Source organism: Pteropus medius, unplaced genomic scaffold (assembly GCF_902729225.1).
Source record: "Pteropus medius unplaced genomic scaffold, Ma_sr-lr_union100, whole genome shotgun sequence".
Taxonomy (NCBI): Eukaryota; Metazoa; Chordata; class Mammalia; order Chiroptera; family Pteropodidae; genus Pteropus; species Pteropus medius.
The window spans coordinates 4,342,709-4,370,630 of NW_024354502.1; the positions used below are offsets into that span (position 1 = coordinate 4,342,709).

General features: G+C 41.0%; 2 protein-coding genes across 4 annotated transcripts in view; one reads left to right on the forward strand and one right to left on the reverse strand.

The window, feature by feature from the left end:
- Positions 1 to 14,425, reverse strand: part of TBC1D31 (TBC1 domain family member 31) — a 49,865-nt gene extending 35,440 nt beyond the window's left edge. The window contains exons 1-4 of one of the 2 annotated variants that reach the window (XM_039853502.1): positions 14,192 to 14,425; positions 10,374 to 10,520; positions 6,601 to 6,716; positions 3,471 to 3,649 (exon numbers count right to left, since the gene is read on the reverse strand). In XM_039853502.1, the coding sequence (XP_039709436.1) occupies positions 3,471 to 3,649; positions 6,601 to 6,716; positions 10,374 to 10,520; positions 14,192 to 14,268 (519 nt within the window). In that variant the 5' untranslated portion in view covers positions 14,269 to 14,425. The remainder of the gene's footprint in view (positions 1 to 3,470; positions 3,650 to 6,600; positions 6,717 to 10,373; positions 10,521 to 14,191) is intronic. The other variant, XM_039853500.1, reaches the window with a different exon arrangement.
- An 11,604-nt stretch (positions 14,426 to 26,029) lies between these two features.
- The window catches only part of DERL1 (derlin 1), a 52,697-nt gene continuing 50,804 nt past the window's right edge, over positions 26,030 to 27,922 (forward strand). Inside the window, exon 1 of one of the 2 annotated variants that reach the window (XM_039853699.1) lies at positions 26,030 to 26,408. In XM_039853699.1, the coding sequence (XP_039709633.1) occupies positions 26,256 to 26,408 (153 nt within the window). In that variant the 5' untranslated portion in view covers positions 26,030 to 26,255. The remainder of the gene's footprint in view (positions 26,409 to 27,922) is intronic. The other variant, XM_039853698.1, reaches the window with a different exon arrangement.

The window sequence follows — 27,922 nt, forward strand, 5'->3', positions numbered from 1 at the left end:
GAAACACACTAGTTAGTTCAAATAATCTATTCAGAATTAATACTAGTAAGGCAATAAAAAATGCTAGCTCAACTACTACCCTTGCCTGATCTAGCTCCTCACTTTTGTCCTTGGCCCACTTTGCAAAGACGATATCTGGAATATTTTTTGCCAAAAGATTCAGTAAGACATTTATAATATGAAGGTCATATAGAAAGAATTTGCAATGAATATATTATAATTTATAATGAATGCATTGCTTTAAAACCGATGTCAAAAAGTGACTTAAGATTTTTATTATAATTAGCAATATTCTTCTAGAAAAGTAATAAAGTTTATTCCTACTGGGAGAAGCAAAGCTTAAAAGTTGATGAGCATCGACTGCTATTTTAGGGAAAAAGATGTGATATATTATTGCCTACATGATTATTCATTACTAGATTTGTGATTTTAATTGCCAGGTTTTAATGATTATAAAATTGTTCCTAATGAATCATGTCATTATTTAGATAGTGTCATCTCTTGACAAACATAAAGAGCTTACAAAAAAACTTCAAAATCACTAACCAAATGTACCTTTTGGAGGACCGAGTCTAAAGATAGGGCTGTAGTTTTTTCTTACGTGAAAATCCTATGATCTCCAATTCATTTCTGAAAAGTACGTGAGCTTACAGAGACTGAATCAAGTTCTGTAACACACTCTTTGTTAAATGTTTTCTGATATCCATCACAAAACCGTTTCCAATACGTACTGAACCACAGTAATCAGAAATCCCAGGATCTATTCCCAAATCCTAACAAAGAGCCAACTAATCTACCTCCAAGCACCAACAAAAGAATCAAAATTTAATAATATGAATAGGTGTAACTGGTTTACCCGAGAGGTAGCACGGTGTAATGGAATGACTAAAGTCAGTCAGGCTGGGATTCAAACTGTACCTCCTTCATAAGCTATGCGACGCTGTGCATGATACTTACTGTTTCTGAACTTCAGTTTCCCCATTTGTTCTATGAAGATAATAGTATCTACCTTTTAGGATTATTTAAGCTTAAAAATAACTCACCGAAGTGTTAGGTACATAGTAAGTACTCAACAACTGGTATCTATTACTATTAATATTAATAACTGCTATTGCTAGGTACAAAAACCAGTGGAAAGATGTTGGAATGGTAAGTTCTTCAAAAACATTTTGCAATCAAAGGTCCATAGTTCTTTATCTGAAGCCTAGTTTGTTCCAGGATTCAGAATTATTTCCAATTTGAGAAAGGTACTATGACGCATATTCTATAACATTATGTGGAACCCTTAGGTGACCTGGAGCGATACCCCATACTCAAACATGTTACTATTTCATCTCATGTCAATTCAGTTCGGGCTTTGCTGCTAAATGAACTGAGGTCAGAACAAGTTAAATGACATAATAGTAAGACAAATCCAGAATGTGGGGCATTTTCCAAGACAAGTGGTCTGGTCTCTCTCTCAAAAAAAAAAAAAAATTGTCATGGGAAAAAAAATGGAGAAAGACTGTTTTAGATTAAATGAGCCAATATAAAATGAGACCCAGAATGTTATCTGTCACCATGTGTCATCAAGAAAAGAAATCACAAGAGTTCTATTTAAAGTATAGAATCAGAACCTGGGATAAAAATACAGGTTTAGTAAAAACTTGGTAAGAATAAAAGTTTTACTTCAAGATTAGTTGACGACTATCTCCTGTTTTCGACAGAATAAGCCAGAATGGCAGTATCTGGCCCACTTCCAGTTCTTGAACAGCCCAGGAGTTAAGAGTGGTTTTCACATTTTTAAATTATTTCATTTTAGATGGTTATGTAAGTGTACACATAATAGCCTCAATTTTGCTCTTGGCCTGCAAAACCAAAAATATTTACTAGCTGGTTTTTGAGAAAATATTTGCCGGTAACTTACAGACTAAGCTGTTTTATTATTTTAGAACAACATACTTATGTGCACACTGCATACTATACATACATTTAATAAATTTATTTATATACATTACATACATACATTTAATTTTATCTTCATATCACTAACATTTGAGTTCTATTTTTTTAAACTAAAATGTCTAAATGTCCAAGCAAGGTTAAAATTGGCAACTATCCAGTGTATAACTAATTTTAATTTCATGGTAAAAAGAACAGATGATTTTTGCGTCATTGTTTCATAATTTGGTTTCCATTGTGGGTTCAACTCCTAGCGCTCTCTTCTTTAGAATTTAAAATTCAATTTAAGCATTAAAGCAATTAAAGGAGAAACAACCTACTAAGACATTTGGCATAAGTCCCTGATGAATAAGCTGGCTATAACTCTTATCTATTTTTAATTATAAAAGGCAAACTAAGTAACTCTGGGATTTCCAGAGAGACTACAAAATAAATTTTTGGTTGACATGCACTGCTGGCTGCTCATGTTAATAACCAAGAAATTAAAAGCAATACTGCATGTATTATATAACCTGAAGCAAAATAATTAATCACGATGAGACTCATACAATCCTGAAAATAGTATTTAGCTAATAAAATAGAAAAAATTAAACCTTAAAAGCAAAAGAATGGTTTTTTAAGTGATTTTTTTTCAAGTGTATATTCTATGTACAATATAATACTGATCAGTGATAAAAAGACACAAACTATTGATACACACAACATAGATAAATCTAAAAAACATTATGCTGAATGAAAATAGCTTTATACATACCATTATGTGAAATTTTAGAACAAAACTAATCCGTGGTGAAAAGCATCACAGTAGTGCTTACCTGGGAAGGGATATGACAAAACTTTCTGGGATGAAGGTAATGATAGGTCTGAACAGTTTACCAACATGTATGTATTTGTCAAAACTTAACAAATGAATACTTAAGATTTATGCATTTCATTATATACAAACTTTACATCAACAAATACTGAACCCTACTCAATGAAATGCAAGCTTAAGTATTTATGGGCAATATGGACAAGTATAATGACATTGGCAATTTACTTAAAAATGAAAAAAAAAAAAGATTTAATGAACAGAGGGGCAGAAAGATGGTTAGATCCATAACAGTATAGTAACATAAAGGAAAGTCTAGTACAGAAACATGTTAATAGCAGAATCAAGATGGTGGATATACATGTACTCATGGTACAATTCTTACAGATCTGCTGTATGTTTGAAATTTTTCATAACAAAATGGTGGGGGTTAAAAACTACAATGAAACCAATCAGCTAAATGAAAACTATCAACTTGCTAAAGTTGAAGTTACATATTATAATAATAATTTAAAAAGAAAACCTCAGTAAGTTATAAATTGTAGCCACGGGCAGCATCTTCAGTTCTTTCGGCCACTTTGCTTTGCTTGTTGCTAAGTTATGAGATGAGAACACAGGCACGTGGGACAAAGTGCATCATTATTTACATCATCTATAAATTCTGCCGACCAAGGTAGTAGCCTGAGAAGAAGGGACCAAGATGTCCCCCCTCACTGACCTTTTGTATACCCACAGACTGGAGAATATTCAGTTTCCTCTTTCTCTGAAAGGTATCCAAGTCCCACAGCTGTGCTGTGTCCGAAGAAGTCGTGATGGCATATCTCCCTGACGCATGCACAGAGATCGAAAATATCGATGATTCGTGTCCTCTCATCCAGCTAACTAGCTCCTTGGTGACTGTGGCAAAAAGTAAAATAGTTATATGGGGAAAACACTATAAATTATCCAAGAATTAATTCAGCTGATGGCTAGGTATTATGGGGCACCCCATTAGTATCTGCACCCACGGAGCCTGCGGCTTGCTAATGAAGTGTGCGTGGGGCAAGTTAGTAACCCAGGCATCACGGAGGTGTGAGGAACGGCCTTCGGGGTGGCACTAGGGAGCCCGAGCTTTCTCTTCCGAGGACAGTTTCCCGTTGGACAGTACCACATCCGGTCCGTGCTACAGGAAGAGCATTTTGAAGGTATATGTTGGGTATACTGGAAAGGGGGCCGAGATTAGACAAGATGACTAATTGACGTTGCCGTCATAATCCAGGAAGGAGATACAGAGGGTCTAAGCTAAGACTGTGACAATGGAGAGAGGAACAATTTCAAGAGCTACGGAGGAGAACTCAGTGATCAGATGGATGTGCTGACATAAAAGAGGAGATAAGGCTCCAGTGGTTTAGTTTAGTTGTATAAATAGATTGTGATACTATTAACTGATGTAAGAAATACAGAAGCAGGAACAGACTTAGCAGTGTGGAAAGAAGAGATAATGAATTTGATTTTTAAAACTGATTCTGAGGAGCACAGATGTGCGTGCATATATGTGTGTGTGTCTGTGTGTGTGTGTGTGTGTAACATCCAGGTAGAGAAAACAGTCTGGCAGGAAAAATACCAAAAACTATTCAAGATAAACATCACTGGGTATAAAATTATAAGTGATTTTTATTTTCTCTTTAGATTTTTGTGTTTCCAAGTTTTAATTTTCCGATCAGAATTTTTTCCTCCAGAAAGATGGAACTGAGGAAAATAGTCAGAAAGCAAGAAGTAAATCTGAGAAAAATTAAGATGCAAAGTAGGTTGAAACAAGAGACACAGGAACAGATGATCCTTGGGGGGTGCGGGGGGAGGGGCAGTGGTTTCCCAGCACCAGTCTTGAGTCTGGCCTCAGTTAATGATCAATTTTCACTGGTCTTCAGTGAAATGAGAAAAATAGAAATAACGTAATGAGTTTTTCATGAAGTTAAATTTAAAGCACGACTTTTTAATCTAGTACTATATTCTTCAAAGTTTCTTTATGTTAAAAAGTCCTTAGTTTTATGAAATGAAGTTATATTGGTTTTTCCAATGTCAATTAGCAAAATTAAAAGTTGATGACCTATGTGAGTTTTTCTACTTTTTTTTTTTTTTATGGGGTCAAAAATCCAAAACTCTAGGAACCACTCAAGGAAGCCAGGAGAGAGAACGCTAAGCAGCTGTCAGGAAGGGGAGAGGAGAACCGAGAGAGAGAATAGGAAAACGAAGGCTCTCAAAGTAATCCAAAGTGTTAAATGCTGCTGAGAAGTAGGATGAGAGTATAGAGAGGATTTAAACAATCAGACGTTGCTCACGACCATGGTGACAGAAGCCTCAGGAGCATGAAGTGTGGGAGCAGGAGTAAGAATCCAGAGACAGAGGCTGTGAAGAACCAGGACTTGGCAGTGAAGAGGGAGGGAGCAGGGGAGGCAGGGACAATGCCTAAGGAAGGGGCTTTACTGGGGAGGATTCGAGAGACAGAAGAGACTATAAAAGGATGGAACTAAGAAGAGAAGAAGAGAGTGAGTGGAATCCAAGGAAAGCAATCACAGATGAGCGCAGAACTTCTCCGACAGCAGTGTTTGAAAAACCAAAACTGGAAACGGTTAAAGGATTATGCAAACACCTATAGAGTCGAATATTAGGTGCTGATTTTAAATATACTGTATGAATTTTTAATGAGGTAAGAAATGACTGCATGAAACAATATAGACAGGATGATCGTGCATTTGTTAGAATATGAAAAAGGTAAAAGGTACACGCAGAGAAAACAGTGGAAAGGCAGGTGCCTGGACGGAAACGCTGCCGGCCTCGGGGCACCGCTGAGGAAGGGCTGCTTTGTCTCTTGCACACGCAGTGCCAGCAAAGTAGAGATTAGGGGCAGGTACCCTGCTGCTAGTCTACCGGTTAGGAATCCTGGCTCCATCACTTATAAGCTGTGGGATCTTGGTCAACTTACTTCTGTGACTCAGTTTCCTCATCTGCAAAATGCGGATAATAATGGTATCCACCTCCGTGGGTTATTCTGATACTTAAAATTAATTAATGTGTATAAAGTCATAGAACAGTCTCTGGCGAAGAGTAAACTCTCTATGTGTTAGCTATCACTATTACTATTGTTGTTATTATTGTTTATATAGCTTTCTAAATATTACAAATATTTCTAAATAACAAGAAAAAACAATGCAGTTGAGATAGCTTTTTTCTAAAGAAGAGGTTCAGTTTATGGAACTCTAAGTCCTCTGTAGGAACTTCCCCAGTGACAGGAGGATCTTTTTCAGTCACGGGGGCGGGGGGGGCCCTCGGGTGACAGCAGGTGGTTTATGCTGAGGAGGGAACCGCAGAGTGGGCGCTGGCCAAACCGGAAAGGCCGACCATGATATCAGCGGACCCCCCGAGAGAGGAGCAGAGCTGGAAACTGAGTCTGACCAGGGGGCAATCATCCAATCAATGAGCCTAGGAAAAGCTGTGGACATCAAAGCTGGATGGCCACACGTCTATGCTGGGAGGGTAAAGTGGCCCTGAGGACAACGGGAGCCTCCACATTCCGCCCTAGGCGCCTCTCCCGTTGGCTGGCTCTAATCCTTTCGCCACATTAGAACTGTATTTGTACGCACAGTGCTTTCCTGAGTTCTGTGAATCATTCCAGTGAATTACAAAACCCAAGAGCAGTTGCGGGGAGCCCTGAACTTGCGGCCAGCTGACCTGACGTGAGGGTCACCCTGAACTTCCAGCTAGTGCCTCAAGTGAGGGGCGTCTTGTGGGGAGCACTCCCTCAGACTGTACAGATTGACAGACTCCTCGTGTACTTCAGTCATCAAAAGATAAATAGGAGGACTTCTTACCTGCATCGAAACACTTAACAGAATAATCAGCTAATGCCACGAGGAATTCAGACTTCCTATGGAGAGCGAAGGCCAGCGCTGTGCAGGCTTGTGCTGTTCGCTGAACAAGAGTAAACCTATTGAGAGATTACTGCATTAGTCTTACAAATTCTTCCGATGACCACGAACTGTCTGTTGGAGGAGTCCTTAGAGAGGAAGAAAATGAAACCCAGAAAAACGAGCTCCCATTCCAATAGGCCGAAAACAGATCGCGAAGAGTGCTACATGCCCTGGAAGGGAGTCTGGCTTTTACTTACACAGAATGGGAAGCTGACAGAATTATAATCAGCCATGTCTTTTAGGAAGATATTTCTGGCAGCAATGAAAAATGGACAGAGAGACAAGGAAGAAGAGATCATTAAGAAAGCTACTACAGAGAACCTCAACCGGAGTTATGGGTATAAAATGGTAGAGGTGTCAGAAGTGGACAGAGGCTTAGTGATGCATCTAGCAGTAGGTGAAGAGGGAGAAATCAGGAATTCCTCACGTGTAAAATGAAGATGAGAAAAGACATTTCACAAGGTTGTTGTAATGATTAAATATACAATGATTAAATGAAATCATACATGTTAAATGCTTATCAGAGTTCAATGTATAAAAAAATTAAGTTTTCAAGCTTGGGCAAAAGAGGAACAGTTTGGAAGTAGGAAATAAGTCTGATTTTAAGCATGTTGGGCTAAAGGCCCTTGCAAAACATTTAGAGCTGTGCTGTCCAAAAGAAACATAACACAGGCCACACATATAATTTAATTTTTCTCGGAGCCACATTTAAAAAGTAAAAAGAAACAGGTCAAATTAATCTCAATAACATATTTTACTTAATTCAATATGTATCTAAACTATCATTTTGACATTTCATAAAAAAAATTAATGAGATATTTTCATTTCTTTTTTTCATACTAAGTCTTCAAAATCCAGTGCATATCTTCACTAACAACACATCTGACTGCGGACTAGCCACCTTCCAAGGGCTCCAGAGCCACATGCGGACTGTGGCTACCGCACAGGAAGGCCAACCTCGGAGCGATCTGAGTTAACGGTACTCACAGGGCAGCTGAATGAAGCCTGAGGCTTGGCGGTGGTGAGATGATCGAACAGAATACCTGGAACATGGAGGAGGCAGGCCAAGGACAGATCGCAGAGGAGCGCACAAGAAAGGGGCGGGCGCCGGAAGAAGAGTCAGCCAAACAAGGGGAAAATAATCAGAGAAGTAGAAAAATCAGAATAAGGTTGCACCTTGAAGCAAAAGAAAAAAATTGGGGGAAGACAAGAATATTTAATAAAACGAGAATTGAAGAGACGATCGGATTAGGCGAAGAGGAGGAAGCCCAGTGGACTGGTTTTCCAATCAGACGGTCCTGATTTCAAGTCTCAGCTCTGCCACTTACTGCTCTGCTCAGCTGCAAATATTTATAGGGAGGAAAGGGACGGTGGACAAAATGAAAGAGAGGAACACTCATGGCACAGAGTCCCAGGGTGGCTACGGAAGACGGACATTGGCAAGGGAAGAAATTGGGATCATCTATTTTTATGATAAAGTGGCAAAGAGGTATGGACGGTTAACTTACAGGGATATTTGAGGTTGCGGTTGGGGAAGGAAAGCGTGCAGGTGTCAGTTTTCTCATGAGTTAGGAGGCTGAGGCCGTCAGAATAAGAGCAGGGTTGAACACTAGGAGACAAGGAAATTGGTAAAGATTTGGAATACTCGGAGGAGAATGGGAGAAGTAAATAACGACAGAGAAGTAAATGAAGTGCTAAGCATCACTGGTGTTGAAGTTCATTATTCTGTAATGGAGTCAATCAACAATTATTTTTATTTCATTTAGCAGTGGGAGCAAAGAAGAGACAGTTGATCTAAGACTGGGAATTGGCAGAGTAGGTCAGGCAAGAGTAGAGAGCAGAAACATAATTAACAGATTTCTACCCCGTAAACCACAGATAAATAAATCACATATGATCTCTTCTTTTTGTGAACATTTTGCGAATAAGTTAGTGAGATCATGTTCTCTACAAACAAGGAAATTCTCCTGTATAGTCACAATACAACCATAAAATCAGAAGAGTACATTTATATATTACAACCATCTAAAGCTCAGACCCCATTCAATTTTGCCAGTTGTCTCAATGATGTCCTTTACAACAAAAGGATCAGTCGAGAATCAAGCTTTCACCTGTCGTGTGTCTAGCCTTGCCCAGTCTGGGATAGTTCTTCAGTCTTTCCCCAAGTTTCATGACCTTCACCCTTGTGAAGATTACAGGCCAGTCTTGTTAGACAATGCCCTTAAATTAGCTTTGTCTGATGATTCCACTGATTAGATTCAGGCAACATGTCCTTGGCAGAAATACTGCAGAAGTGACACTTGTGCTTTTCACCGCACACTATCAAGTAGCACACAAGTTCTGACTGTTCTGCTGCTGGTTAATTTCACGTTAGTCATTTGATAAGGTGGTATCTGCCAGGCTTCTTCACCATAAAATTATTTTTTCCCCTCTGTAATTAATATGTTACTTTGCGACTGGAATGCAAATATTCACTCTCGTTAAACTATTTGATTGCAGCATGAATGCCTAGGTTTCTATTTTATTCTATGGGTTGTGATCTGTTATTATCATCATTTATTTTGATCCTCAAACGGTCTCCAATGTGGCCAGAGGGAGCTCCTTCAAGCTGACACTTATGACCTTGTGAAACATCCCACCATTCTTTGAATGATTCCTTCTTTTTGGCTACAGAATGCCCCAGGCTCATCGGTCCTCTCCCTGTCTCCATCCTGAAAGTAGCCGTTTTTACAAGAATCCCTGATTCCTTCTAGCAGGCAGTGGTATTTAGAAGAGAACTGGCCACTGTGTGTATTCACTGCTTGATTCTCAGCGGATCCTTTTGTTGTGAAGAACATCATTGAGACAACTGGCAAAACTGAATGGGGTCTGAGCATTAGATGGTTGTAACATTCACTGGGGTGTTGCTGCTCTCAGGTCCTATGCGCGGACAGAGCTAGAAGTATGTGAGCAAGTAGTTCGCTCACTCTCTTATACGCACGCCTCCACTTACTCCTAGGAGTTCACAGATAACCGATTTCAATCCAGTACCGTAGGGTTCATTCTAGCTTTCTCTCTTTCCACGTTTTGTAACTCCCCTTTCCCACGGTTAGAACTTGGCCCCCGTTATCCTCAGTATATTTACTCATTTGATCAAAGCCGCCATCTTTCCCCTGATGGCCTCATCCTGCACAGACACCTTCTGACTCTCTAGCTAGTCTCCCTCCTACCTAGCCCCACGGCACAGCTGCCTACCTTAATCAGTCCCACCTAATTGCTTTTGTACTAAATTGTTCAGCAAAGGAACATTAGAAGAGTGAGGATCAATTCTTTAAGATTCCTAGATTTTGTATACTGTGACAGAAACCTACAAGGAAATTGTGTTCTTTCTAAATTGCCTAATGAAGTACCAGATAGTAACTGAAAATTTAACAATAACTTTTTAAATTTAGGAAAAACAAGCTACTAGAGATACTGTTAAAACCAGAACTTCAATTCTCTAAAAAAAAACCTAATCATATTATCTTTTTATCTTTTTCCATTTTCTTCCAAAACACTTCTATCAGACAATGTTTTACAAGGGTACCTGAAACATAGTGAGAACTTAATAAATTTTTCTGATGAATAATAGCAGATACTATATAGTCAGTGAATTAATAACATCGAATAAGGTAAATATCAAAAGTAGCACTCACCTGTTTCCAGACAAGTCAAAAACATAGATATTTCCTTGATGGTCCCCAGCAAGTAAGCAGTCACCTGAGCTATCAAAAGCCACATTCAAAAATCGCAGAACTTTAGGAAGGTAATCAGAAGTGGTGTGAATAATGTTCACTATAATTCTGTAAGAAAGAAAAAAACAAACACACATTAGATTCTATGGCAGGCATTACTTGTTAGTATGAAAAATATGGCTTTATAAGTATACTTCACTAACTCTGAAGGTTTTGTCTATCCATTCTTCCCTCTCCTGCTGCTGCATCTCCTCTCTCCTAGAAGCAATCCCACAATGATGTCTGAAAATGCTTCAGAAAGTCGTTCATTATCAAAGAGCTACTGTTCATTTATTTGTGAAATACCTGAAAACTCACAACATGTCAGGCTCTGAACTAAGAGGAATTGACAGATGTGGGCGCTGCCCTAGTGGAGCTTTCAGTTTAGTGGTAAAGACAGACATTGAAAAAACATACACACACACGAACAGATTTATAAATTGTGATTACGTGATAGATGACAAGATATGATAAAAGAATGTATTTCTGATTGAGTAAATTGTTACATTAAACAATAGACACATGCTGAAAACGATGATGTAATTAGGGAAAAGTACTGAGTTTTACATAAGTCACAAGCTACCACATGTAAGGAAAATTTCAATCCAATATCCTAATTTTAAGATATCCTAATGAGATTTTGTTTTTGTGAATCAGAGTTCCAAAGCAAAAGTGTACACGAGTTTTATTTTCAGCTGTATTTGTCTAAAGTTAATACTTTTTTTTTAGATCTTGTACCATATATCTGCTGAAAAGAAAGCTGTTATAAAACTTGCAGCACACAAAAAAAAAAACCCTTAAAATAATATATGTGTGTATATTTGGGTCATGAAGACCAGAATAACCCATTTGTTATTGCAACAGTTTTCAAATTGTGAAAATTTTTATCTTAATTGACTTTTTGTGAATTTTCAAATTTTAATATTAGAAACATCTATCTTCCTCATGATCACTTCATTAAAAAATACTAAATTGAATTAAGTGTATTAAACATTTTCTTCAGTTTATCTAAACAAGGCTTTTAAGACCCATTGGGTGAAACGGCAAAATTATTATAGTGCTCATTTTTATCTAGTCCCTGACAAAGATTCTTTGCTTGACCAAACTTTGCTCCGGCTCCTAAACCTTCTCGTAGGCCCCACTTGTGCATTTCCTTATAAAAATCTAACTTTAGCAAGAACCCTGCTCAGTCAGTTTAAACAGAATCCCCTTCCCTAAATACCTGACCATCCTTGACATGTGATCACGTGGCACATCCTCCATCTCCCAGGTGACGTCTTATCACCCTGGCCTGTCTTTGGCAAGAGTCCTGTTAGGCTGGTCTGGCCAGAGAGGTCTCCTACCCTAGACACCCTCTAAATAACTTTCCACCTGCAGCTATAAGCCCCCACTTGCCCAGGCCATATTCAGAATTAAGCCCAGTTCTATATTGAGGTCTCTTTTCCTCTATTGCAGTAGTCTGAATAAAATCTGTTTTTACCACATTAACCACTGTCCAGCTCTGGTTTTTCTCTGACATTGTCAAAGGTAAGAGGGAAGAAATAAATGCACTAAAATGACAATAACATCAAAATGTGCCCTGGTGATTAAACTCAGACAGAGCAACTGACTTTCCCACTAGTCTTTTTTTTTTGGTAACGTCGATTATGTTTGGATTACAAAATTACATGATCATTGTTGAAAATAATAAAAAATACAAAAAAACACTGATATATAAAGAAAATTGATTATAACCCTACTATCTACACATAATCACAATTAATAGCAACATTCTGCCTTTCTGATTTTTCAAATAAATCACATATTTATTTTAGAATTGCCTTTCAATTGCTCACAGGTTGCTTGACAGAGTTCCTCAGTCCTTAAACATAATAAAAACATCAACTACTTACTGAACACCACAATGCATGAGATACTATTTTAAAGTGTTCATTACGCCCTGCAATGACCTTCTCTGGTAGGTGCGATTATCTTCACTTACCCCCTTAGGGATGAATTTGCTCAAGGTCACAGAGCTAGTAAATAGAAATTTTCTTCAACTGAAGTCCATCTGACTCCACAGTCAGTGCTCCTTGCTCTCTCAACACCATGATGACGGGTTTTAACCAACAAAAAGTTATGTTTTAATGAAAGAAGCAAATAAGGACATTTGCACATGAACTTGTTTCTTTCAATTTTGTAATCTTGCATGTGTATCTAGATATTTATAACAGTAAGAAAGAATTATCATGGGTTGGCAAAAATGTTTTGAATATTTACAGAACATCAGAAGTAGGGTAGAATTTACATAAACTCCAAATTTGAAAAGAAAAATTCCTACTGAAGCATCCCAAGTCTAGACAGAAAAAATTTATTCAGTGGAGTTGATGGGACAGCAGCACTGTTAGGGGACTGACGGCAGCTGCCAGTACAGTGGCGAGCACCCTGCTTTGGCGTGTGTAGGACCACTGGCACTTAAAGTCTTGATTTGTTGAGGAGCAAACCAAAGATCAACAACAACAAAATTTCGAGAACAAGAAATACATTGAAACATGAAGTCAAGTTTCATGCAACATGCAACAAAGTATATGAAATCCGAGGGAGTTAGAAGCAATAAGATCAATGTATGTGTCGCAATTGGAACCAAGACGGTTCCACTTTGGGGCAAAGGCTTCCATGAAAGTCGCACAGGAGAGGCTGAGCCTCAAAAAGGACAGATATCTGGGAACAGAATGAAAAAAAAAAAAAGGAGTTTCAGGGCAGTGAAAATACTTTGTATGACACTATAACGGTGGATACATTATTATGCATTTGTCCAAACTCATTGAACGTTCAACTCCAAGAGTGAATCCTAATGTAAACTGTGGACTTTGGGTGATAACAATGCCTGGATGTAGGTTCAGCAGTTGCAACAAATGCACCGTTCTGGTGGTGGTGGAGGTGAAGATAATGTGCCAACGATGCGTGTGTGGGAGCAGGGGGTATATGGGAAATCTTTGTATATCTGTACACTTAGCTCAATTTTTCTGTAAACCTAAACCGTCCTTTAAAAAAGTCTATTAAGAATAAACAGCAGCAATGCTGGCCTAACTAGGCCACCTTGCATTCTAGAACGTAAATCCTACCTGCTCTGCCCCATACATGCTAATATGTAAACTCCAGAGAACCAGAAGTTTGTTTTGTTCCACTACTGTTCCCCAGCGCTCAGAAGCGTGGCACATCCTAGGCGCCGAACAAATAGTTGATGAATGCATATATTTAGGGATGGATAAACTGCAGCACTTGGACGGGGTGGAAATGTACTGTTCTCCTTTCCCCTCATCTGTTCCTCTTTTCCAGTTCTTTTCCAGCTGCAATAGTTAACCGGTATTTACTGAGCATCTACTACGTGCCAGGAATACTATAGGGATGCATGAAAATTAAGGGGCAGAGTCCTGGAACGCACCAGAAGAGCAAATTCTTCTATTTCTGAGGACTACCTGCCTCTTGCTCCACGCTGATCCTGGCGGACCGGGAAGGGGTCTCCGAGGATCGTGGCGTCGGGGCACATGGACACTCAGGCTACCTGCGTTTCCTGAGGTCACCGAACCCAAGGAATCGGGGTAGGTCAGAACCAGAACCCGAACCTCCACCCGGCCCCCTGCGCCCCTTTCTGCGATGCTCTCCAACAGTCCCTCAAATGCCAGTCCAAAGACGCAGACCCGCCCCTCGCCAGCTCCACCCATCCTCTCCAGCCCGCGCCCGCCCGCCGCGGCCTTTACCCGTCCCGAGTGGCCGGGGATGGCTTGCGGTGCCATATCTTGCCGCTCTCCTTGTTGCCCAAGTCTGTGCTCTGCATGGCGAAGCCCACTGCGTCCGCCACGGGCCTGATGACAACCGTCTCGGACACTTCCCAGCAGGCCCCACGCTCCTGGCCCGGGAAATTTGAGCGCGGACGGTGGCGGCTAGGGTCCCCAACCGACCGTACCAACCGTGCGCCCCCTATTTACAACCAATCGGAAGGCGGTTTCCTCCCAAACTCCGCCCGGGCAACCCCTCCCGCTTTGGACAATGGAATCGGCCAACGACCTCTTAGACTCCGCCCCTTTTCGTAGTCCGCCCCTGCCCCTCTGGGACCCAAAGCCTTCTGGGAATCGTAGTTTTCTGGAGGTGGAACGTGGGTGCGAGAAATAGCCTTGGGTTTTCTGCTTTCTTGGGGCCTCCCAGGGTTTTAGGCCCCCAAGGGAGGCAGTACAAGTAGTTTTCTCCTGTGGTCCGTGCATTTTGTTTTGCATTGCGTTTAGGGATCAAGGGGCTGCAGAGACAACTAATAGAGAAGCAAGGGCTTAAATACATTGAGAATTGAAGGATTCCTAGTATAGAACATTCGGGGTCGAAAGCAGCACGAAGACTTTTTCAACATCGTTGTGATTCGGTAATCTAACAAGAGGCTCCAGTGTTATGTTGTCCAGTACATCAGTCACGGCCAGAAAAGCAATGTCATCAACAACCAGTTGTGTTGATGTCAGAGAGGCCGTTTGTTCTTTTGGTAAAAATTTACTTAACACTTCTATAGTGCTTACCAGGCATCAAGCATGCTATTAAGTGCTTTTGAAAATATTGATTCATTTAATCCTCATAGCAAACCTACGATGCTGGAAGTACTACGATTCCCATTTTTAGAGTTCTAGGAGGTAGTGGATTGATTTCCTGAGGATGATGTAATGAGTTGCCGGAAACTTGGTGGCTAAGACAGCAGAAACTCTCTCACAGCCGTGAAGGCCAGAGTCTGAAATCAAGGAAGGTCCCTCCCTCCAGAGGCTCTAGGAGAGGTTCCATTCCTTGCCTCTTCTGGCTTCTGGTGGTTGCCGGCTGCCTTAACTTGTGACCACATCACACTGATCTCTGCCTCCATCTTCATATTGTCTTCTTTTCCTCTTCTATCTTAAATATTCCTTTGCTTTTCTGTCACTGAATTTAGGGCCCACCTGGATAATAGAGAATGATCTCATTTCAAGATCCCTGACTTAATTATATCCTCAAAGACCCCTTTTCCAAAGAAAGTAACATTCATAGGTTCCGGGGATTAGGATGTGAATATACACATTTTGGGAGCCCACCATCAACCCACTTCAGGCAGGTACTTCTATTATCCCTATTTTGCAGACAAGGAAATATTATGTTAGTAGGACAGCCAGGATTCAATCATTAGTCTTTGCATTCCTGGTCCCCGTGTTTTTCTACAATAGAAAATGACCTTAAACAAAATTATATGGCTATGATATTTGAAGAGCTTAAACTCTATTAGAAAAGCAAAACTCTCATAAAAATTTACCTATGCAGGTTTTATAACTTTTTGTATTTGTTACCAATGGGTGGCTCTAAGAGACCAGACCACTTTTAATAACCTATTGCAGAAGAGACAACCACATTCCTTATTTTTATTAATCAGATTCGAGATGGTAATAAACTGTGTATGAATGTTTGCATTATTATTTAGGAAATTTAGGTCATTAATATCATTGGTGTCTAACTTGAGACATAAGTTATTTCCCACTTTTTCTTTTTTATCCCACACAGGAACCAACCATTTTTATCAGCAGTAGAGAGTGATCTGCTCAACGATTTCCTTGACTGCTGTGGTTTAACCTACCTGCAGCTGAACTTATATGAGCTGTCACAGCCCCTGGGACCATCCTGTTCAATTTCATATGTAGGATAAGGAGGTTTCCATATTAAAGATCTTCTAGACTCCCACTTTGCACTTCTCTTTGGATTTAGTTGGGCCAAATATGAAGGTCAGGCTGCAAACTGAAGAGACATACACCCGTGGCTGCCAAACTTCTACTCCTTCTAATCTTTCAATTTTTATAACCCAAGCTGGTGGACCGTTTGCTAGCTCCTTCTCGAATCATTACTCAGTCAATAACTGATGTGTCTTGTACATATTATTTTTCAGTTTTATTGAGGTGTACTTGACACTCAATAAACTGCATATATTTAAAGTGTATTATAATTTTATGAGTTTTGGCATAATCAAGAAAATGAACATATCCATCATCCCCAAAATTTCTTCCTGTATCTTTACAGTCTCTTTTTATTCCCACCCCATCTTGTCCACAGGCAACCACTGATCTGCTTTCTGTCTCTTAGATTAGTTAATATTTTCTAGAAATTTATGTAAATGGGGCCTGAACTATGACATACTCTTCAGTTTGGTCTGGTTTCTTTCATTTGGCATAATCATTTCGAGAGTCAGCTATGTTAATGGACATATCAGTATTTCACATGTTTTTATTGCTGAGTAGCAGTCCATCGTATTGATAATCCCATAGTATTGACGTTGTACAATTAACTTATCTATTCATCTGTTGATGACCATTTGGATTGTTTCCAGTTTCTGGTTATTACCAAAAAAAAAAAAAAAAAGCTGTTGTGAGCATTCCTGTTCAAGTCTTTGTATGAACATATGTTTTCATTTTTCTTGGGTAAATTCTTAGAAGTGGAACAGCTGGGCCATATGGTAGGCATAGGTTAAACTTTTTAAGAAATTGTCACATGTTTTCGGTTGTGCCATTTTACATCCCCACTAACGGAGTAAGAGAGTTCCAGGTACTCCGCATCTGTGACCAGCCTTTGCAATTATAGTCATTCTAGGAGTGTTGTGGTATCTCATGGAGACTTTAATTTTCATTTCTGGAATGACAAATGATGTTCAGCATCCTCTCTTGTGATTATTTGCCTTCTGTATATATCCTTGGTGAAGTGTCTGCTCTAATCTTTTGCCCAATTATTAACTGGGCTGTTTGTTTTATTATTGAGTTTTGGGAGTTCTTTATATATATTCTGAATACAAGCCCCTTATCATATATATTCTTTGCAAATATTTTCTCCCAGTCTGTGGTTTGATTTTCATTCTCTTAACAGTGTCTTTCAGTGAGGATAAGATATGACTGTTGATGAAGACCAACCTATCAATATTTTCTATTATGGATTGTGCTTTGGGTGTCATATCTAAGGAATCTTTACCTAACCCAAGGTCACAAAGATTTTCTCCTTTGTTTTCTTCTTTGTATGTGTTTCAAATATATTCTCAGAGGAATGGGAAGTTGTGTGTGTCCAAGGGATTTTGGTTTTTGCTTTTCAAAGTCCTTTCTCCTCGCCCCCTTGCCTGCTCCACTTTCACCAATGAAGCTTGCCTTCCTTCTGCTGTGACAGTATATACTCTGGAGAAAGAGCAGTTCTGCTTTGTCTACTTTTCTGGAGGGAATTTAGTGGGCCTTTGGATTGCCCAACATCTGAACTCCCTTTCTGTCTGGGAAAAATCCCAGGACATTTGGAAGGCAAAGAAGGGCAGCTGTTTTCTTTCTCAATTCCTTGGCAACCAGATCAATAATGCCTCCTGCCCTCCGAACCCAGGCCAGTCAAGGGATCAGCAAGCAAATTGAATTAGTGCAAAACCCAAAAACAACTGAAAATACAATTCAAATATTTACTGCAATGTCCCAAAGAGCACTAAGTAGAAAGCAATTAATAATCTTTAGCAAACTTCCTAAAATACCCTTTCCCACATCATTCAGTAAGGTTAAATGAAGTTATGCCACAATAACTAACGCCTCAGTGGCTTTAGACAAATCTCAGTGGCTTAAGACAACTCCTTATGGCTGGGCGTTCAGCTCATTTTAGTCTCTAGGTACCCAGACTGATGAAGTAGCCACCATTTCAAAAATTTTGGGTTACCGTGTCAGGGGGAAGGAGAGTTCTAGAGAATTTCACACTGACAGTTAAATGCCTCAGCCCAGAAATGTCACTATTACTTTTACTCCCAACTCACTACCAGAACTATGGCACCATCCAAACGCAAGGGGCTAGGCAGTGCAATCCTACTAAAGTTGTTATCTACAGCGGCAATAATGCTGTGAAAAAGCAACCACCAAACCTCTGTGGCTTTCCAAAATAAGTATTTATTGCGCAGGCAAATGCGATCAGCCAGGAAGCTCTGCTGATCTTTGCTGGCTGAGCTGACTCATGCGTCTGGGTGTCAGCTGGCCATCAATTTATAGACTGGTCTCATCAGAGCAACTGGGGCGAGTCAACCATGTTTCAAGTATCTCTCATCCTCCTGCAGACTAAGCAAAGCATGTTCTCGTGGAAAGAACAGTGGTGCAAGTGAGCAAGCAGGCATGCAATGCCCCTGGGCTTGAAGCTGGCACACTATCACTATCGGACAAAGCAAATTACATGGCTGATCCCAGGGGCAGAGGATTATACTCTGTTCACAGTGGGAGAGCATTGAAAACTTCCATGGAAGGCATGAATCCAGGGATGAGTGGAGAATGGGGACCGGTTATGCAATCTACAATATCTAAAGTGTATTTGGAAGGGGAGAAAACCTAAAATATTTGGTGAACAGCAAAATATTCATTGACATTTGATCTCAGCCTGGAGGATGAATTGAAGGCTTTCTACACATAAGAAAGAATGAGTTTTGGAGGCAGTTCGCTACTGCAGCATCAAATGGCCGATGCTCACAAACAAAGTAATTGTACTCCCATTTTACAAATGAGGAAACTAAGGGTGGGCGTGATTATTTCACTTGTCTATGGTCATACAGCTATCAAGCTAAGATTCAAATGTAGAACTATATGGCTCCATTGTCTCGCTCCGCCTTTCCAATGCTTCTCTGCTTTTCACGCACCAGAATCATGTGGTTCTGTAATTCTTCCCAAAGACCCTTTGCCTGAACCAGAAAACAATTTATCACTAGCCTGGGTTAAAAGTTTCTGGGAACCTTTCTAACAAGATTCTGTTTCATCCCCTTGGAAGAAGAGTTTATTTGCACATTTGTAGGAGTGCTGGTAAACAAAGATGTTGAGAAGACTTAAAAAAAATAAAGCACAGAGAAAGTGGGGGTGGGGGAAGGTACGGTAAGACTGTACACATGGGTAGATTTGCCTGCCCAGCAAGCCCTCTGACACTCTTCCCACCCCCACTCTGAGAAATATACTGCTTCCTCACACGCTCTTCATGGGGACTGCTTCCAGGACACCCCTCACTGGTCATATCATTGACTCGCGGATGGCTTCTGACTCGGCTGAGCCAATCAGAGCTCTTTCCTGGGATTTTTAAGTGTGAGACCGAGAAGAGCAAGTCTTCGTCCCTCTCTGGTAGTAAAGGTAGTAAAGCTGCCAGAAGCAGTAGCTCCAGCATTGTGGTGATGGCCAGTCTGAGAGAGGGTAGCTGAGACTAAGAAAAAACAGGGAGGGAAAAAAGAAATGTTAAGAAAACGTTCTGACAGCATTTACATCCGTTTTTCTAATTGTCTCAGAAGCTCCTCTGGCCTTCTGTTCTCCCTGGTTACTTGAGCTAAAACATTGCCTTTTATTTTTCAGTTAGAATCGGAAGAAAAAAAGGTCAGGGAAGGCTTCTGGAGATGGTGATACATGAGCTGAGTCTGGAAGGATGAACAAGGGTTACAAGGCAGAGGAGAAGTTAGGACGGAAACAGTATCTACGGGAAGGCGGGGGAGGGGGGTTGTTTGTGAAACAATATGGAAACTTCTAGAAACTAGTGGTACTCAACGCAGTTAAAGCTCAGGATGCACAAGGAGTCGTTATGCATGTAAAGTGCTTAGCACCTAGAAAAACTCAGTAGTAATAATAATTAATAAATAATAATAATCATAATTACTGTATGGGTGACTGGCAGGAGAATCAGAGTAAGACACATGTAAAAGTCAAACTATAAAAGACCCGGCCTGTCATTCTAAGGAGTTTATATCTTATTCTAAAAGATTTCAGGGAAACTGGTGGTTTCTAGACGCTCCCTCTGACTGCAGTGGAAAGATCACTTAAACAAATTTGAGGCTTGAGGCAGAAAGAGGGTGGGAGCTATTGTTCCACTTGAGAGAGAAAAGTAATAAAGGCTTGACCAAGTCAGTCACTGTGGAAGGAGTCCAAACAGAGAACGGTTAGATGAACAGGGTGTGTTGACATACGGTGTAGGAAAGCTGACATTGCAAAGGAAAGAGCTCCGTTTCATCAGGAAAACAGAGGTGTGTTTCATGCTGCTAAGTGATGCAAACCCAGGCAATGTTTTCCACTTCCTGGAGGACTTAGCTGTTTGGCCTTGTAAGGAGGGGGTTAGGAGGCAGAAACCATTGCAAGTAAACTGTGACATTGTGCACCTCCCCCAACCCTTTTAATGTGAGTCAGAACAGAGAAAGAAAAATCAAAGAGATGTGCTCCAAAGGGCTTCAATAAATATTCACACCTAGATGTTCTCATAAAACATACGTGAAGGCAACTAAGGGTAGTGTTTCATGTATAATCAAAAGGATTTGGCACCTACGGCTGAGATGGTACAGTATCAAAGGAGAGGGGAAAATGCGATGTTGAACTTGACAGGCAGCAAGATCATTCCCACATCCAATGAGAAACTGCTGACACAGACTAGGATTTCTAAAAGGCCTCCTCCAGACTAGAGGAAGGAGAAGCTCCTTATTTCATGGCAGAATGAGCAGTGGCTGCAAGTTTTGTCTTTATAGCCCTTCCACGTGGCCGGGAGAGGAGGACGGTGTGGAATTCCCGGCCTCTATCACATACAAAGCTGTCCTAAGAAGCCAAGACAGCCTAGATAGAGCCTCCTCTGACTTAGCCACAACTGCATTACATATATGTATGTTAATATAATTTTATAATTTCCTTACTTTGGGCAGTTGGTTTTTAAAAATTATTTGTAAATCTTATAGCAGAGAAATTAATATCTAAGTGTGCTATTGTAGGCACCAGTATAAGCTAGCTCAGGAAGCTTCGACTGGGAAGCTTAAACCTTCAAAATTATGCTATACAGATAGTGGTTTATTCGAAAGGCCTTCCTGGGCAGAGACTGTGGAGTGAGATGCTGGGACTATCTCCCACAGGACTGAATAATTAGCCTTGATCACAGCCTCCTAATAACATATGTGGGCTGAGAAGGCAGGCTCTCAATCAAGCATGACAGGATGCTGGTAAACCATGAGTTTATGCTTCTAATCGCTGTAAGGGAGGAAGACAAGCTGATTGAGCTAAGCATTTAGAGTCCATTAAAGTATTCTAGGGCAGCATGGCATCTGTCTTCCAGTGCCTACTCTGGGCAGTGTGTGGAGAGAGGCCACAGTGCTGAGTGAGAATGACTGACTGGTAGGAAACCAGTACCTCACAGACCCCTTCTCTCCCAAGCTTCGTCACATCTCAGTGGGCTCTCCAGGCCCTCCCAATTTCTTACCCAGCAGTGAAAATCATCTTTCTCGAGCGCTTTTTAAGAAGACTATTTTTTAAGAGTGGTTTTAGGTTCACAGAAAAAGTAAGAGGAAGGTACAAAGATTTTCCACCTACCTTCTGTTCCCCAACATGCACAGCCTCCCCCATTATCAACACCCCCACCAGAGTGATGCCTCTGTAATAACTGATGAACCTACATTGACATGTTATAATGACCCAAAGTCCGCAGTTTCCAACAGGATTCACTGAGTCACTCTTGGTGTTGTACATCTTATGGATTTGGACAAATGTATATTGACATGTATTCACCATTATAGTATCACACGGAGTGTTTTCACTGCTCTAAAAATCCTCTGTCATCTGCTTATTCATCTTTCTTTTGCTTTCCCTTTCCCCAATAATTTTGTCGTTTCCATGATATAGATGGCTTTGAAAAATACTGCAAGCAACTTTCCACATGAGGCAAGAGAAAGATAAGATTGTGTATGCACAATGGATTGTCTATTTCACCTACAATCTTAGAAGAGTGTATTTTTGTTAGTGAAGTAGTGCTCTGGAAGCCAGTTTCAAGCTACCGATGTGATGTCGTTGAGTGCAGAGTTGTAAGGAGAGGCGCTGTGGTACACTATTGTATAGTATGCTCACCACACAGATACGATAGACATAAATAACCTCGAGAGCATAGATAATATAAAATATAGTACCATAATTAAGAAGTGTTATGTTTTGAGTTCTTGCTACCCTTTAAAAGATAATCTATTTGAATCTAAGTTTATATAATGTAATTTTTCATATTGGCTGTGTTTAATAGAGTCACAAAATTTCTGAAAACCTAACAATTGGCTCTCATGAGCTAAAATGAGCCAGCTCCAGCCCTGCACTGCTTCTTACTCACTTTCATCAACTTAGACGTGTGGTGATGTTTCAGAGGAGACAACTGCATTCCTCATTTTTATCAATCAGATTAGAGATGGTAGTAAACCTTGCTTTATGGATCTCTCCTACCTTGCCCTGTACATCTCTCCCATTTGGCTCTTCCTGAATTGTATCCCTTATAATAAACTGGTGATAAGCTGTTTCCTGATGGTGATGGGAACAGGCCTTATGTCTTGGCAATGGCTCAGGGAGTTTTGCATGTGCCTTAATTCCAGTGGGATGTCTACACCATGAGTGATGACTTGGGTCCAAGTCCTGCTGATAAGAATTCTGCACTTAAATACAACATTTTAACACTGACATCAGCCTGAACAGTTTTCCTTTGATTTAGAAGGAAGGCATTTCAGATCCTTGCAGGACTTCCTCCAGGCACACCTTGAATGAATATCATTCACAGTTGTTCTAATTATGCATATAAACTATGAGTTGATGAATATAAATTGTGAATAGCAATAATTATTGCTTGGATTATTCTTATTTTGATGATTTTGGATTAAAGAATTGTTAGTTCAGAGAAGTTTGATATTAAACAGATTATTTTCTTCCGAATAACTTCCTATACAAACTCTGGCCAGGCCAGCCTGGTTTCCTCATTCATGAGACACTGAGTGCCTCCCATGTGCTGGTCCTTTGTGTTGGTTACTAGAATAAAACTAGTCCTTATGAGATGCTTTCGTGTTTTTAGAGAACCTTTACATTTGTCACAGAGGTGCAGCAGGGTAGTTCAAAGATGGACTCAAGTCAGATAAACCTGGATTTGAATCACCACTGACATGACCTTGGATAAGTTGGTTAATTGCTGTTTCTCAGTTTCCATAAAAATAGGACCTATCAATGGGGTTGTTAGTATGAATGTTAAATGAGATGATGCATGAAAAGCACAAGCACAGAGCTTGGTAAACAGCAGGCTCTTAATTCAAACAAGCAAACAACAAAAAACCTTGATGTAGGCGGCAGGTAATACTATTTTCCCACTGGGATGAGCCAACTAAGAAGTGAGTGACTTGCCTATGGTCACACAATCAGCAAAGGACAAAGGCAGGACTGAAACTCAGACTAATTCCTTTGCAGGGTGTAGAAGGCTGACTTTATTTAGTACACACACACACACACACACAAATAACAAATGGGAAATGCTTTATATGCTGTTTAGTAATCTTCTTGTCCCCCATCCCAGTGTGCCAAAATTTAAAAAATTTCCCAGGCTTATGACTGACTGGTTCTGTCAAGCTTGAAAGAGATAAATTATTATTCTTGCCATAGCTTCTTCATTTGCAAGATGATGCTAATGAAACACAAGGATTAATTACACCTTTGCAATGTGCTTTGGCTTTCTTGAAGAAAGATGCCACTTATGTGGTAGGCATCCCACTAGGATAGTGTTGCTATATGACTGTTGTGACAGAATGATATTTGAGTCATCGGCTCCCTGTCTGTTAGCATCACTCAGCAGCACAGTGCCAAGCTCAGTGCTAGGTAATACTGTGCCCTTAAATGTTGGTCTTCTCCAATTTTTTATAGTCTTTTTTTTTTTTTTAGAGAAACAATAGGAAACATATTTCAATTATAGCAGGAAAGACAAAGTTAAGGTCATCTTTTCTACTTAATCTTTCTAAAGTTTTTGACATTAAACCCGTTCCTTTCTGAACAAATTTCCTTTCTACATATATTTAAAATTAATTTTTAAACTCATAGTACATATGGTTGGGACAAACTTTAAAAAGACATGCAATAAAATGTCTCCAGCCCACTCTTGTCTCCCAGCCTGAGTTTCCATTCCCAGAGTAACCACTGCTTCAAGCAAATACTGTGTGTATATTTGTGTGTGTGCCTTCTGTGCAATACAACGGTGTAATAGCATAGTATGCACAGTGTACTATAACTATTCTACTCTTAATTTTTTTTATGCCTACAGCACCTGGTCTTCCTAGGTGGTCTCCCATCCAAGTACTAACCAGGCCCGACCCTGCTTAGCTTCCAAGATCAGTAATTATTCTACTCCTAATGCTCGATATTATGAGATCATTCCATTTGGGGGTACATAAAGTTATTTTTCTTCTAATAAAGTTTGCTTAGTATTCAATTACGTGGATAAACCATAGCTTATAACCAGTTTCTTATTGATAGATATTCAGCTGTTTCCAATCTTTTATTTCGAAAAATGCAGCAATGACTATCTTTGCACATTTTTTAAAAAGTTGGAGTCTTTCTAAAGTTTCAATTCCTAGAAATACATTTAAATATTGCCAAGATGCTTACTGAAAAGGCTGTACTAATGTATATTCTCATCAGTAATTAATGAGAGCATCTCTCTCCCCCGCCCCCACCTCATTTTTCCCCTAGAATTTAGCCTGGTATCCTTGCTTGATGTTAGTCTTTTTACAAACAGTCATGCTTTGCTTTGAGCCGGTTATAGCAAATTTAAATTTTAACCAAACTCCACCATTCCTCATAACCCAGTAATGACCCTTTTCTCTTTGGTGAGATGGTGCAGGTTTCTCTGGTGTGCAGTCTCCCTTTCTGCAGCAAGTTAATATAGCCTATCTGTGGATTACAGGTGCGTTTTAATGGTCATTATTGGATGGCTTAATCAACCTTAAACTGTAAGGCCTACATTTGAAAACAAAAAGAAAAGTTATACTCCGTGTCTTTTTACAGATTCTTTTAAAAACAATATTGATTCTCATCTACCTGTAATTTAAGTCCTACCTGATGAACTGGATTAATAGTCAAGATCATTTCTGCTTTCAGTTCCTTCAACATTCCAAGTTAGATGGAGTGGTTGTTTTCTCTGCATGGGAAAACTCCCCAGATCTTTGCCTGGGGGTGCCCAGCTCTAACGTTGACAACTCCGAGTTCTCCCTGGCCATTCTCATCTAAAAGAGCCATTTCTCCGCACAGTCCCCCACTTCCACCCTGTCACTCTAACCCATCATCTTATTTTCCATAATTTTCTTATAACTCTGAAGTTATCTTATTTAGTTGTTTACTACCTGTCAACCCCATTAGAATGTAAGCTCCAGCATAGCTCTGATAGCCGCAGCACCGCCCTGATTGCCGCAGCACCGCCCTGATTGCCGCAGCACCGCCAGGGTCTAGAACCCTACCTGGCATTTAGTAAGCCCTCAATAAATATTTGTCGAATGAATGAACGAATAACGAAATAAGTGCTTTATTGTCCTCCTTTCCCTTTAAACACCCTCCAAGTGGACCTACCAAAATTATCTTTCCGGCGTGAAACAGGTGGAGAGCGTTCAGTCTCGCCATTGGCTGGATTATTAGCCGTTGCTCCTGGCAACCACTGTTCTCCACCAGTCGTGTCGCCATCCCGCCTGGCCCCGCCCCTCAGCGCCCCGCCCCCGGGCCGCGGAGCTTCCGCCCAGTGGTAAAGACGGTACTCGCCCTTTAAGCGGCGGGACTTCTGGTCAACGTCGTTCGCGGCCGCCGGAAGGGGAAGTTTCGACTCGGAACGCTCTCTCGCTGGTCCGAATTCGGTGGCGCCACGTCCGCCGATCTCCGCCTTCTGCACCACGACTTGGGCGGCTTCCGCCTCGACGACACCTTCCACTCGCGGAGCCGTCCGAGTCGTGAGGGGCCCGGGACGGGGAGTCGGGCGGCGGCGCACATCCTGGGCACCTAAGAGGCGAAGATGTCGGACATCGGGGACTGGTTCAGGAGCATCCCGGCCATCACGCGCTACTGGTTCGCCGCCACCGTCGCGGTGCCCTTGGTCGGCAAACTCGGTCTTATCAGCCCGGCCTACTTCTTCCTCTGGCCCGAAGCCTTCCTCTATCGCTTCCAGGTACTGACCGGCGACTGGGGGAGTGGAGACTACAGGTCCCAGGCTAGTCCCCGGCGGCGGAGCGAAGACCCGCGGGTTGCCGATGCGCGGTGCCTCGTGGGATTTGTAGTGCGAGGGCTCCAGCGATTTAGGGCCGGATCCTGTGCTCGAGGGGCGGGGTGGCGGCAAAGGGATCTGGAGCTAGGGTCTGGAGAGCTGGAGGCATGGAGACGTGGGTTTGACCCGCTGGGAAGGGACTGATTTCGTCCCTTTGCTAAGATTACGCTCCTGTGCTCTGTACTCAGAGAAGGAGGCAGTGGGGAGGGAAGTCGGTGATAGTCGACGGCGGTGACCAACAGCCTGGCTTTACTTGGAGCAGCTAGCTGTCTTCCGACTTTTCTGTGCCACGTGGGTGGCGTGTGGCTGTCAACTTACTCAACAGCCAGTTGAGTTCCTTTTACGTTAATGGAGTCCCCCCCGCCCTCCGCAGCACCCCCATAGGAGTGATTTGAGGTCAGAGAGCAAAGAGTCAGTTTATTTATCTGCACTTACCCAGGCCCTGACTTATTATGTGGCATATAGTGGCTGAATGCAAGAAGCAATGAGTAAAGAGTTAATTGCTCCAGAAATGGAAAGCCTTGTTATTTTTTGAAGCACGAAGGAAACAGACCAGAGTAACATTTCTGGCAAGAGAATATTAGTTTCCTGGAGGTTGTCTTTAGTCACTGGATTCTGTGATTTAAGTCTTTAATCAGTGGCAGGGCAGACATTAAGAACTGACATTACGTCAACACATTACTTGGCCTGTGGATAATACTCTCGCTGCCCCCTCTTCACTGGCTATTTCTTAGTCTCCTTTGCTGGTTCCTCATCTTCCTGACCTTTAGATGTTGCAGCGTGCCCCAGGGGTCAGTTGTAGGACCTCTTCACTCTCCTTAGATGTAGGCAATCTCATCTAGCTTCATGGCTTTAAATACTTTCTATAAACCGAAGATGCTCAAGAGCAAATATATGCATGTTTAGTCCAGACATATCTCTTTATTTCCAGACTTCTACGTTTAGCCATCTATTTGAAATTACCACTTGGGAGACTCATAGGCACCTGAAACTTAACATGTCCCTAACTAAATATGCTTTTCCTCTTTGCCCTAGAAGTAAATAGAAACTCTGTTGTAATAGGAGCTCAAGGTAACAGTCATGGAGTCATCCTTCTCTTTCTCTAATATCCCGTAATCTGTCAGCAAATTCTATTAACTTTAGACACATATCCAGAATATAGTCCCTTTTCATTCTCCATTGCAAGCAATTATCATTCCAGCCTGTTCCTTTCAATCTTTTCTCTAGACAGCTAGAGTGATCCTTTAAAAACATAAATCAAGTTCTGTCAGTCCTCTGCCCAGAACCTTCCAATGCCTTCTCAACTCGATGAGTATAATTCAAGTCCTCTCAGTGGCTTACAAGGCCCCCTGCTTCATCTCTGACCTCATCTCCTGCTTCTCTCTGTCTTGCACGTTAGGCTCCACAATGGAATGCTT